The 12,912-nt window shown below is 37.1% G+C and overlaps 1 protein-coding gene across 1 annotated transcript in view; it reads left to right on the plus strand.

Moving 5' to 3' along the window:
• The window catches only part of LOC103933262 (probable LRR receptor-like serine/threonine-protein kinase At1g56140), a 99,284-nt gene extending 87,332 nt beyond the window's left edge, over nt 1-11,952 (plus strand). The window contains exons 4-29 of the mRNA XM_048582766.1: nt 4,016-4,189; nt 4,534-4,720; nt 4,866-4,937; nt 5,261-5,332; nt 5,553-5,624; nt 6,093-6,164; nt 6,262-6,333; nt 6,568-6,639; nt 7,123-7,194; nt 7,404-7,475; nt 7,566-7,637; nt 7,711-7,782; nt 7,876-7,947; nt 8,042-8,113; nt 8,285-8,350; nt 8,501-8,563; nt 8,724-8,768; nt 8,876-8,934; nt 9,163-9,548; nt 9,696-9,867; nt 9,968-10,111; nt 10,233-10,351; nt 10,484-10,694; nt 10,806-11,037; nt 11,189-11,339; nt 11,430-11,952. Coding sequence (XP_048438723.1) covers nt 4,016-4,189; nt 4,534-4,720; nt 4,866-4,937; nt 5,261-5,332; nt 5,553-5,624; nt 6,093-6,164; nt 6,262-6,333; nt 6,568-6,639; nt 7,123-7,194; nt 7,404-7,475; nt 7,566-7,637; nt 7,711-7,782; nt 7,876-7,947; nt 8,042-8,113; nt 8,285-8,350; nt 8,501-8,563; nt 8,724-8,768; nt 8,876-8,934; nt 9,163-9,548; nt 9,696-9,867; nt 9,968-10,111; nt 10,233-10,351; nt 10,484-10,694; nt 10,806-11,037; nt 11,189-11,339; nt 11,430-11,810 — 3,254 coding nt within the window. The 3' untranslated portion in view covers nt 11,811-11,952. The remainder of the gene's footprint in view (nt 1-4,015; nt 4,190-4,533; nt 4,721-4,865; nt 4,938-5,260; nt 5,333-5,552; nt 5,625-6,092; nt 6,165-6,261; nt 6,334-6,567; nt 6,640-7,122; nt 7,195-7,403; nt 7,476-7,565; nt 7,638-7,710; nt 7,783-7,875; nt 7,948-8,041; nt 8,114-8,284; nt 8,351-8,500; nt 8,564-8,723; nt 8,769-8,875; nt 8,935-9,162; nt 9,549-9,695; nt 9,868-9,967; nt 10,112-10,232; nt 10,352-10,483; nt 10,695-10,805; nt 11,038-11,188; nt 11,340-11,429) is intronic.
• The last annotated feature ends 960 nt before the right edge of the window (nt 11,953-12,912 follow it).

Genomic DNA, 12,912 nt, shown 5'->3' on the forward strand with positions numbered 1-12,912 from the left:
TGCTAGGTCATAAATGATTTTGCACAAACGCACCCTCCAGCTTATTTTTGTTCCTTGATTTTTCTCTATCTTTTTCAGTCCAAAATTCATGAACAAACAAAAAGTATAGATGAAGAGAAAAAGTGTGTGAAAATTATTTTTTCAAAAATAGTTTCCTAATTTCACAATAAAGGAAAAGAAAAAGAAATGATAAACACAAACCCTTTTTAACCTCTTACACATTCGGTGGTTATGTTTGATTTATTCAATTTAATATTTAGAAATAAAAAATAATGTGTGACAAACCTTGTTGTGTGAGAATTACTCTCCGAAAAAGCTTTGTAGGATAAATGTTTTCAACTATCAGAGGAAAACGTGTATAGAAAAGCCAAATTACTATGTCATAGTCGGTCACATAACCCGTTCTCTGTCATGTTGGTTTAAGGGATACTCCAAAGTCCAAACTATGGGAAATGAAATATGATAGTCCAATATTAGTTATATGACAAATTGAACGGAGTTAGAATGAGAAGACAAATTGAATGGAGGCACATGATGGAAAACTTAACAGAATTTGCACGGGATTACAAATTTACGATTTTGGAAAGTTGGTATGAAAAATTGCTTAAAATTTTAGTTTGTATAACAAATTGAAAAATGTGTAAGAATTCATATGACATTTCAAAAAATTTCTCTATACAAATATTCTTGCACTGCGTTATTGAAACAAACATCGGAATTATGTCTCTCTACCTCTCGTCGCTGTAAACCAGAGTCTTTGTTGTTGTCTGGATTTTGTTGTCGTCAATTATGATATTTTTCTACTCTCTAACAAATGCTAGAGAAGACTCACTATTCAAAGTCTCCGCGGCATATAGATTTTCCACCAAAGACTAATTGCTGTGCTTAGACTTCTGCGGCTAGCAATCTCCATCATGCATGCGTTTTCATTTGGTCCTACACAGCTTCATAAGAATTCGGAAACTTCCATAGAAAGATCTCTGTATTTCCCTTTAGTGAAAAACAAGTAAGAAAGCGACTAGCGTGGCAATGACGATTTTTGGAGTGTTAATAACATTTCCATTACGTAGAAAATATGTAAATAACAACACGACAATCATATCCAAGTCAAGAGTACCAGCAAGTGTGGAGTAGGCGATGGACTTGTAAACTTGTTCAACCCGACACATCTATATCCATTTTCATTCGAAAAAAATATAAAACATATCTAAATCCGTTTTCGTAATTTAATACCACAATAAAAGAAGAGTAAATAAGATGATAGGTTGTGAATTTCTACAACCCATAATGGACGCCGAAGACCTATAATTCAAAGTCTTTGCTGCAACCCATAATTTCTACAACCCATTTTCATTCGAACAAAATATAAAACATATCTAAGTCTTGGTGTGCCAAGACTTCCGCGGCTTGCAAACTCCATCATGCATTCGTTAAACAAGTTCACATGATTGTGTCCATGACCTGCTATCTGTGAGCTGGCCAGGGCTTTGCACGGTGGTGTTCCACGACCAAGCATGTTACATGCTGTGGTTGGGACTAGGGAAGAGAAAATTTTGGCTGAAACCTGCTGTATGCAACAGTTGCGTCTGCATCTCTTCTCCGTGGGAGGAAAGGAGAGGGAAGGGGTGACGGGGGAGTGATGATCGGTGGAGAAAATAAAGTTGTTGATTGAAGATGGAAGACCAACGAGTTTGGATCAAATGCAATAACATTTTTATTTAGGCTTATTTTTAGCTACATCCCTTGAAACTCGATTTTGATCTCACAAGTCAAAGTATAACGAATTTTGAGTTTCAGGGAGTAAAGTTACTCGATTTCACATAGTAGATAAAGTATAATTATTTGGAGATTTAAACATGAGACTTTCTTTAAAATGTGAAGGGACATCATCGTAATACTAAAGGCATAATATTTTTTTACTTATTGTAACTACTTGCTAGGTCATAAATGATTTTGCCCAAACGCACCCTCCAGCTTATTTTTGTTCCTTGATTTTTCTCTATCTTATTCGGTCCAAAATTCATGAACAAACAAAAAGTATAGATGAAGAGAAAAAGTGTGTGAAAATTATTTTTTCAAAAATAGTTTCCTAATTTGATAATAAAGGAAAAGAAAAAGAAATGATAAACACAAACCCTTTTTAACCTCTTACACATTCGGTGGTTATGTTTGATTTATTCAATTTAATAGTTAGAAATAAAAAGTAATGTGTGACAAACCTTGTTGTGTGAGAATTACTCTCCGAAAAAGCTTTGTAGGATAAATGTTTTCAACTATCAGAGGAAAACGTGTATAGAAAAGCCAAATTACTTTGTCATAGTCGGTCACATAACCTGTCACATCCCGGGCGGATCAACGAGCTTAACTATCGGTCTAACCACAATTTCACACCTCATATTTTAAATATTGCAATGTCATATCTCGGTTGAATTTTCTGTTAATTTAACTGTTAAATGATGATATGGTAGGAATAAAAAATTAATTAATTAATAATAAATTACTAATTCTTATTTAACAATTAAAAAAAAACTCTCGTCATTTCCCCAGAAATCGTCTCCTCCCCCCCCCCTCCTCCGTCCCCCTTCTTCCTCATTCGTCCCCTTCAATCCCTCATCCGTCCCCCTTTTTCCTCGTCCATCCGCCGCCTTCGAGTCCACCGATTCGGACCAGCGAGTTCGTCATATCAGATCGGCACATATTCAATCTGTTCGACGGGAAAGATCCGGTGTTTTGACTCCCTCCCTGGTTCTTGTGGGGGTTGCAACGAAATGATCTGGCTACGACGTCGGCGAGCACATACATGTCTTGTTCGGCATCAAAATCGGTCCGGTTTTCTTTGAAACGGCAGTGGATCGATTCGAATGATGGTTAGTAGAAATCGAATGGTGGTTGATGGAGAACCGAACGGACGGAGACGGAAATGAGAAGGTGTAGAGGTTGACACACATCGGGGAAGCGAATCTGTAGAAGTGGTGGTAACCCAGAAAATGGGAAAAAAAAAGGGGAAGGAAAAAGAAATAAATTTGACTGTTATGAACTTCCATTCTTCAATTAATATTATGGAGGATTTCGAAAATCCGGAGTTCTGGGCGAATTTTCAAATGGCCACTTCTTGAATTTTTGAAAAATTTAATTTCTCTAATTTAAAAAAAAAAAAAAATTCTCTAATTTCTTGCATTTTCTGGGTTTGTATTTGTGTTTTTCGTTTTGGGTTTTGTTTTTGTGGGGTTCGTCGTTTTGGCTTCCTGGAACTCTCCCTTTGCAATTTTATTTAGTGGTTTTTCTTAGAAAAATGGTGAAGAAGAAGAAATTGAAGAAATGGCAGTGGGGCGAAAGCCCCAGTCGGTGATGGGATTTGAAGAGAGGGAAAAGGATAAGGGGATGGTTTCTGATGCTCAGTTTTCCGAAATCTGAGTGAACTTATGATGAAGAAATCAAATTAGTTTTATGTAAAGACTGTTGGAGCAAGATGAGGGTCCGGTTTTGGTTTGCCATCAAAACCCACTTATTTGGGGTCTGGTTTTGGTTTGCCATCGAAACCCACCTGCGTTTTGCGATCGGCGGTGTATCAGTTGTTCCCGGAGAAGGACGAAAATTAGCTGTATTTAAGGAGGACGAGGAAGAAGGGGAGCGGAGGAAGGAGTGATGGGAGGAGGAAAGGGGACGATTTCCAGGGAACAAGGAGGAGAGGTTTTTTTTTTTTAGTTAATTTAATTGTCAAATAAAAAATTAATAATTTATTAATAATTAATTAATTTTTTATTGCAGTTGGGAGAAAAGTGGGTCTTGTTTCTCCCATCATTTAACAGTCAGATTGACAGAAAATTTAACAGAGGCCTAATATTGCAATAAATTCATAAATTGAGAAATGACATTGCAATATTTAAAATATGAAATATGAGATTGTGATTTGACATGTAATTTTTTGTAATTTATCCTATATTATATATGTATACGTTGTCAATATATGACTAAAATCCAATGGTCTGCTTCTTACATGCAATGCATGATTCAGCCAGTCGGAATACAAGTGTTGGTTGTTTAAGTTCACGCCGTCGAGGAGAGCAAGTTCTGCACATGTACAATATGAAGATAAAGTTGATGATGAGGATACTATTACTCTGCTTCCTCAGCTGCTTCTGGTTTCAGCTGTCCTTTGCTCAAAATGCTACCACTGATCCATCTGAAGGTTCTCTCTCTCTCTCTCTCTCTCTCTCTCACACACACACACACACACACACTTTGCCACATTTAAGTGTTTTTGACCAGGAACTGGGTTTTTTTCCCTCAACAAAATGACATTTTAGTGTTCTTCAACAATATGAAATGAAGTTTCGAAGAACTTATTTGTAAAAATTAAGGGTAATTTTCTTCCCATATACAAAACATCCAAAAATTAAGGGTAATTTTCCTTTGTAATAATCAATTTGATCTTTCGTTTGGTTCAAGATAGTCTGGTAAGTGGTAACACCAGTCAAATTATGTGGTGATATAATCTAATACACACAAGGACTGAATTAACTGAGAGTGCAGTGAGGGCGTTGAACTCAATATTTGAACAATGGGACACACAAGCAGTGCCGGGGCAGTGGAATATCAGTGGAGAACCCTGCAGTGGATATGCCATCAACGGCACCGACATTTATAGCGCCGATATCAACCCAGGCATCGTTTGCAACTGTTCTTACGACAATAATGCTACATGCCACATTACCCAACTGTATGTTAAACTACTCTCTCTTGATGAACAACATTTCCATGCCACTGCTGATTTTTCACTTGCTACCTATATATGTTAACGTCATAATTTGACTGTGTCGCTCCATTTTATGTAGTTCTAAATGTTCAATCTTTTTGCTTTCCAGGCAAGTGTATGCTCTTAACAAACGAGGGGTGTTTCCAAAAGAATTTGTGGCTCTGAGATATCTCACATATTTGTATGAATTTTTTTCAACTCCCTTATCTGTTTTCGGTTCATCAAAATCTTATATTGGATATTAAAAATTGTAGAATTATCAGAGACACGGGCCAAAAGCTCGCTTCCAACAACACCGATACTGTCTCCAACTTGATAATCACCACCTGCACAATCCGTCAGGTGTGGGGTTTATCTTGAAGGGGTTCATCATTAGTTGAAGTGGGATTTGGATATTTAAACTCTTCTTTTTTTATTTCTCTAGCCGATGTGGGATTTCAACAAAAATATGGTGATGTTGTAAGATTAAGAGTTAACGATTACACTTCCTTTCAATTTTTGTAGGACTATCAGTAAGAATTATTTCACCGGTCCCCTACCGGCATTCATTGGCAATATGTCTGCATTGACTGAATTGTAAGTAGTGAGAGAACATTTCTTTAAGTACCCATACTCCTGATGAGACCCGTAGCAATTTGAATATCATAATCTACAGTTATGTTCTTTACACCTTTTCGCTACTATTTATGCCGTAATCTACAAAAAAATCATTATGCTTTTATTGAATAATGCAGTACTAGTTTCCTGTTATGTAATGTAATTCATTGGCAATAATGCAGTACTTATCTCCATTCAGGTATATTCAATTCAATTCATTCTCTGGGCCCATCCCCAAGGAGCTTGGAAACCTTAAGGAGCTAACTGTGCTGTAAGTCATGAAAAATTAGAGAGCGTACAATAAAATTTTGTGTCGTAAACATTAGATACATAACCTGTTGTTATAAGCTAAAAATCTGGTTATGAATGAACAATCGAAGAACAGAAAATGAGAATGATAACAATGGAAGAATATTCTGAAGATTTCTCTCTAGCAGAGCATATTCCCTTCATCTCTCTACAATTCACACACACTCTGTGCTTACATAACCGTTAGAATCCAAGGTGGATTCTCTCTCTTCATAAAACAATCTCAGCCTTACATCTAGCTAGTTGCTAGGATCATTACACCTGGCAACATTAGAGCTGCACCCTTGGTATTTTAAACTCAAGTGAATACACAAATTTGATACACATCTTATTTCCTAATCAGCTATAGACTTACAATTCAATACAACCTTCTATCACTCTTCAATAATTGCTTTCAAGTAAGTGTTTGCCCGTTCAACATGACTTGCAGGAACATCGGATCAAATAATTTCTCCGGAACACTCCCTCCAGAACTTGGTAATTTAGTCAAGCTCAAGGAACTGTAAGTGCTTCATTAAATCATCAAATTTGAATGACATGTTAATGCCTTACGGATGACTGTAAGAGTTAACGATTACACTTCCTTTCAATTTTTGTAGGAGGATCAATCAGAATTATTTCACCGGTCCCCTACCGGCATTCATTGGCAATATGTCTGCATTGACTGGATTGTAAGTAGTGAGAGAACATTTCTTTAAGTACTCATACTTGTGATGAGACCCGTAGCAATTTGTATACTTCATTTTGAATATCATAATCTACAGTTACGTTCTTTACACCTTTTCGTTACTATTTATGCCGTAATCTACAAAAAAATCATTATGCTTTTATTGAATAATGAAGTACGAGTTTCCTGTTATGTAATGTAATTCATTGGCAATAATGCAGTACTTATCTCCATTCAGGTATATTCAATTCAATCCATTCTCTGGGCCCATCCCCAAGGAGCTTGGAAACCTTAAGGAGCTAACTGTGCTGTAAGCCATGAAAAATTAGAGAGCGTACAATAAAATTTTGTGTCGTAAACATTAGATACAGAACCTGTTGTTATAAGCTAAAAATCTGGTTATGAATGAACAATCGAAGAACAGAAAATAAGAAGGATAACAATGGAAGAATATTCTGAAGGTTTCTCTCTAGCAGAGCATATTCTCTTCATCTCTCTACAATTCACACACACTCTGTGCTTTACATAACAGTTGGAATCCAAGGTGGATTCTCTCTCTTCACAAAACAATCTCAGCCTTACATCTAGCTAGTTGCTAGGATCATTACACCTGGCATTATTTGCCTTACTACATTAGAGCTGCACACTTGGTATTTTAAACTCAAGTGAATACATAAATTTGATTCACAGCTTATTTCCTAATCAGCTATAGACTTACAATTCAACACAACCTTCTATCACTCTTCAATAATTGCTTTCAAGTAAGTGTTTGCCCGTTCAACATGACTTGCAGGGACATCGGAGCAAATAATTTCTCCGGAACACTCCCTCCAGAACTTGGTAATTTAGTCAAGCTCGAGCAACTGTAAGTGCTTCGTTAATTCCTTACGGATGAGCAAAAATTGCACTTTATCGTATGAAATCGGTATTAATCAGTTGCCTTATGATTTTCACCAAGATGCAAGCCCTGTAAGAACGGCTCTTAAATCGTATTTTAGATTTGTTCGTTTATCCAGTACTTTGAGATTCCTTTTCTTGGATGAGCTTAGTATAAGTCAACTTTTTGAATTTTAGCTGGGCATCGGACAATCCTTTCTCAGGAAAGATACCTGATTTCATAGGGAATTGGACACAACTCACTTCTTTGTAAGTAGAGAAACCTTTGATCTTTTGCAGTTTATGAAAGCAGACCAGAGATGGATAATTTGTTCACAAGCTTCTTATATGTTTCTGTAGGAGATTTCGAGGGAACTCTTTCGAAGGCCCAATACCAACCAGCTTTTCTCAACTGATCTCATTGAAGTATCTGTAAGTAAATTGTAATTCTCTCTCTCTTTCTCCGAAGACGGGATTTCAGTTTATTTTGCATATAATGATGTAGGCGAATCGGTGATATATACAATGGGAGCTCTTCTCTGGATTTCATAAAAAATATGAAAAACTTGACTGAATTGTAAGTGAAGATTCTCATCGATCCAGATACTTTCATCAAATTTGATATCTTACTCCATCTACTTTTATCAAATTTTATGTTTTTGGAATACAGAAACCTACGAAACACATTAATCACTGGTACCATCCTATCTGATATTGGAGAATATAAAAGTCTACAGACACTGTACGTACCAGCAAATATAAGCTTGAGTCCCAACGAGACCAATTAGTTTTCTTTCATCCTGATTGCTCTTCTCAACTTATCGTTGGTGTTGCAGGGATCTGAGTTTCAACAATTTGACAGGCCAACTCCCAAGTTCTTTGTTCAACTTGAGTTCTCTTAATTCCTTGTAATCCCCGTCTTTATTATTATTTTTTTCTTGCCTTATCATACATAAGTTATCAAATCTTCAGCATTCCCTACTTTGATTGAAGATCTGACCTTTTGTGCACATCTGACCTTTTGTTTGTTCATCTCCTTTTCTTTTCTGGGTGCCTTCTACTATAATCGAAATGGCCAGGTTTCTTGGAAACAATAGTCTCTCCGGATCTCTTCCGAGCCAAAAGAGCGATGGACTTCAGACTATGTAAGTCCTCGTTTCTTAAAGTAGTCATATAGAATGCACGGTGCATGTATGTGTTTGCGTATAATCGTAAGCATTCTAATCCTATCTTACACAAGTTCTTAATAACTTTCATGCATTTTGTGTCTTTTGATTCTATTTTGTTATTTGCAGAGATTTGTCTTACAATTTTTTATCAGGAAGCTTTCCCGAGTGGGGGAACAAAACATCGCAACTGTACGTTTCCTTTTATCTTTCATGTTCATTTTATAGTTTAAATCACCAGAACATGTTCGGACAAAAAATTATCGTTGAGATTCGTTTTCACTGTACATGGAATTTTCATTTGATAAAGATATAGTTCTTCATATGTTGATTGATTAATGATTTTATGCAGGAACTTAGTGGTCAACAACTTCACATTTGACAGTTCAAACATAACGTGGGTTGAAGTTTCTCTTACTCGTTTTTTAGACAAGCAATACAATCACTACTCTCCCACTACATGTTTCTATTTGGATAACTAATAATTTTTCTCTGTGTTTGCAGTCTTCCTGGATTGAATTGCCTCCAGAGAAATTTTCCATGCAATCGAAATACCCCACGATGTAATCTGCTCTTATGTCACCCATCATTTACTATTTTAACGCAGCGTCTTGTTAGAGGAAAAGGCATTGCTTCTTTAGTTATGTATACATATGGATATAGATAGCAAGCATGTTTCCATAAGTTCAGTAATACGCATAACTGGTTAGAAATATGTGACTGAAGAACATTAGTCTGAGTCTTCAATTTGAAGTTTCATCGCTAATCATGGGTAGATTCTGGTATTACAGCAAGCTTCTCAATCAACTGTGGTGGACAGCAAATGACGGGAAGTGACGGCATATTGTATGAGAGTGAATACTCAAATCTTGGTCCAGCAACATTCAGTGTATCCAGTACAGAGAATTGGGCTGTCAGCAATGTCGGTTCGTTTTCTAACGAAGGTAACCCCCCCGCATCGGTGCACAAGACCCTTGCACAAGTCACCGGAACAGATGTGACCCCGGCGCTTTACCAGACTTCAAGAATGTCCACAGGATCACTGAGATACCATGGCCTGGGCCTTGTGAATGGGCCCTACACTGTAACATTGCACTTTGCAGAGACGGTTTATGAAAGTTGGAATTCGCATACTTGGCAAAGTCTAGGACGGCGTGTATTTGATATCTATATTCAGGTAAGACTGCTTATAGAATAAAAATTCTTAACTTATTTGAAGTAAACACCTCATTGGACAGGTTTTCGATGTTTTAAGCTACATTAACTAAAGACAGTGATTTAAAGGAGACTAGAATTATCACCTACCTCTTCATTTGGTTGCCAGGGTACCCGCAGGATGAAGGACTTTGACATATCGAAGGAGGCAGGTGGTGTTAACCGAGCAGTTGTGAGAAAATTTAATGTTAACGTGTCAGAGAATTATCTTGAAATTCATCTGTTCTGGGCTGGTAAAGGGGCTTGTTGCCCACTAATAGCAGCTATCCATGCTACTTCAGGTATAGTATGTGTTAACTTATAAAGATTTCTTGTGAGTGGTTTAAATGTATTTTTCTGCTGTTAATTGACATTGAAGAATTCGTCTGTTTTATCACTTAGATTTTACAAAGAAGAATTTTACAAAGAAGAGCAAGACTGGGTTGACAGTTGGTATTGCAGTTCTTGTTGGAGTTGTGAGCTTGCTATTAATATTTGCAATTCTATATATGAGGAGGAAAAAATCAGAAAAAGAAGATGATGAAGGTAAACGACCATATCATTACTGGTACCCAATTCAAGTTTCTCTGCTCTAACATTAACACACAGAAGTAAGAATGCTTTCACGAAAGTAAAACTTACGTCATACTGTTTTGTGAATGTGCAGATATTCTAGGATTAGGCCCCCGGCCATATACTTTCAGTTATGCTGAATTGAGAGCTGCAACTGAAGATTTTAATCCTTCAAATAAGCTAGGAGAGGGAGGATATGGCCCCGTTTATAAGGTGAAATTCGTATTACATCAATATCATGTACTTGAAGTAATGATAAGAGAAAGGAGAGAGAGCAAGAGAAGAAAATAGCTTTTGTTTTCTTTCCTTTCACATCACGAAATTGTCTTTCTGTGTACATTGTAGGGTACACTTTCTGATGGTAGAGTAGTGGCTGTGAAGCAACTTTCAGTATCATCTCACCAAGGGAAGAGGCAATTTGTATCTGAAATTGCTACCATATCTGCTGTGCAACATCGAAATTTAGTGAAATTGTATGGATGCTGCATTGAAAGCAGCCACCACATTTTGGTTTATGAGTATCTTGAAAACAAGAGCCTTGATCAGGCACTTTTTGGTACAAACCTATCTACCTTTAGGTTGCACAAAAACAACATTGTTTGCAATTTCAAGCACTCTAAAATTGTTAAGAAATGTTTCTGATTGGATGTGTTCACTAATATTTCAGGAACAAGTAACTTGCACCTTGACTGGCCTACTCGATTCAATATATTGTTGGGAACAGCAAGAGGACTTGCTTACCTTCATGAGGAGTCAAGGCCAAGGGTTGTACATCGAGATGTCAAAGCTAGTAATATTTTGCTCGATGCAGAACTCTCCCCAAAAATATCAGATTTTGGATTGGCAAAGCTTTATGATGACAAGAAAACCCACATCAGCACTCAGGTTGCAGGGACAATGTAAGCCATCCTTTATTGTTTTTCCATAGGTTACATATATTATAGCCACACACATTTATACTTGCATGAAATTATAAGACACATCATGTTAATAATGCCACTAATGATCTCAAGAAACATCGTGCAACCATTTGATTATCTTGCATTGTAGAGGCTATTTGGCACCAGAGTATGCATTGTTTGGACATTTGACAGAGAAGGCCGATGTGTTTGGTTTTGGAGTCGTTGTTTTGGAGATCCTCAGCGGAAGACCAAACTCTTACAATAACTTGGATCCAGAAAAGATTTATCTTCTTGAATGGGTAGGAATTGCTTTCGCTTAGCTTCATTTTGGCATTATTGTGAAGAACTTATTTATACGTTCCTTTGACCGTGGCATGATGTTTTTTTAGGTATGGACTCTACATGAAAACGACCAAACTCTGGGGCTGGTAGATCCAAGATTGACAGAGTTTGATGAAACCGAAGCAACTAGATTGATAAGAGTAGCTCTCATGTGCACACAGGGATCACCGATGGCACGGCCATCTATGTCACGCGTGGTTGCAATGCTCTTTGGAGACATTGACATAGGCACTGTCATATTGAAGCCAAGCTATTTGACAGATTATGATTTTAAAGATGTAACAACATCGTTAACAAGTAGATTTTTGGTGGAGGATGATACCCCATCAACTTCATCCAAGGGTAGTAATGTTCGCCTCAACTATCAGTCGGGAGGCAGCAATGCAAGTGGTGTTTCTGTAAACGTCACTCAAATCACTGCTAGCTAACATTAGAGGAGAAGGAAGGTGATAAATATTGAGAACGGATTTTCACATGCTCCTTTTACCCCTTTGTGCACCCTTGTACTTGTTTTGGACCCTTTCCTTTTATATAATACACATTTTAATAATTAATTCTAATTGTACTTTAGCTTTGGCTTTTGGTAGTGGGCAGGGGACTGGCATGCCAGATTTGAATACACCTTAGCAGATCGATGTATATCCTAGTTATTCATACACAATGTTTATAGATATGTTCATGAACCACCACCACTGGATGGAGATCCCACCACTAAAATTTAAGAATGTGTTCAGAGAATTCAGATAATTTAATAAGGCCTTTTTGGGTCAATAAATTGAGCCTTGATTTTGATTGGATGTGTTCACTAATATTTCAAAGACAAGTAACTTGCACCTTGGCTGGCCTACTTGATTCAATATATTGTTGGGAACAGCAAGAAGACTTGCTTACCTCCATGAGGAGTCAAGGCCAAGGATTGTACATCAAGATGTCAAAGCCATTAATATTTTGCTCGATGCAAAACTCCCCCCAAAAATATCAAATTTTGAATTGCCAAAGCTTTATGATGACAAGAAAACCCACATCAGCACCCAGGTTGCAAGGATAATGTAAGCCATCCTTCATTGTTTTTCCATAGGTTACATATATTATAGCCACACACACTTATACTTGCATGAAATTTTAATACACATCATGTTAACAATGCGACTAATGATCTCAAGAAACATTGTACAACCATTTGATTATCTTGCATTGCAGAGGCTATTTGGCACCCGAGTATGCAATGCGTGGACATTTGACAGATAAGGCTGGTGTGTTTAGTATTGGAGTCGTTCCTTTGTAGATCCCCAGCAGGAGACCAAACTCTAACAATAACTTAGATCCAGAAAAGATTTATCTTCTTGAATGGGTAGGAATTGCATTCCCCTAGCTTTATTTTGGCATTGTTGTGCAAAACTTATTCACCCTTTCCTTGGACCATGGCATAATGTTTTTCAGACATGGACTCTGCATGAAAACGACCAAATTCTGGCGTTGGTGGATCCGAGATTGACAGAGTTTGACGAAATTGAAGCGACTAGACTGATA

The sequence above is a fragment of a genome, unplaced genomic scaffold, assembly GCF_019419815.1.
Source record: "Pyrus x bretschneideri cultivar Hongxiangsu unplaced genomic scaffold, Pyrus_bretschneideri_v1 Contig19, whole genome shotgun sequence".
In the NCBI taxonomy this organism is placed as follows: Eukaryota; Viridiplantae; Streptophyta; class Magnoliopsida; order Rosales; family Rosaceae; genus Pyrus; species Pyrus x bretschneideri.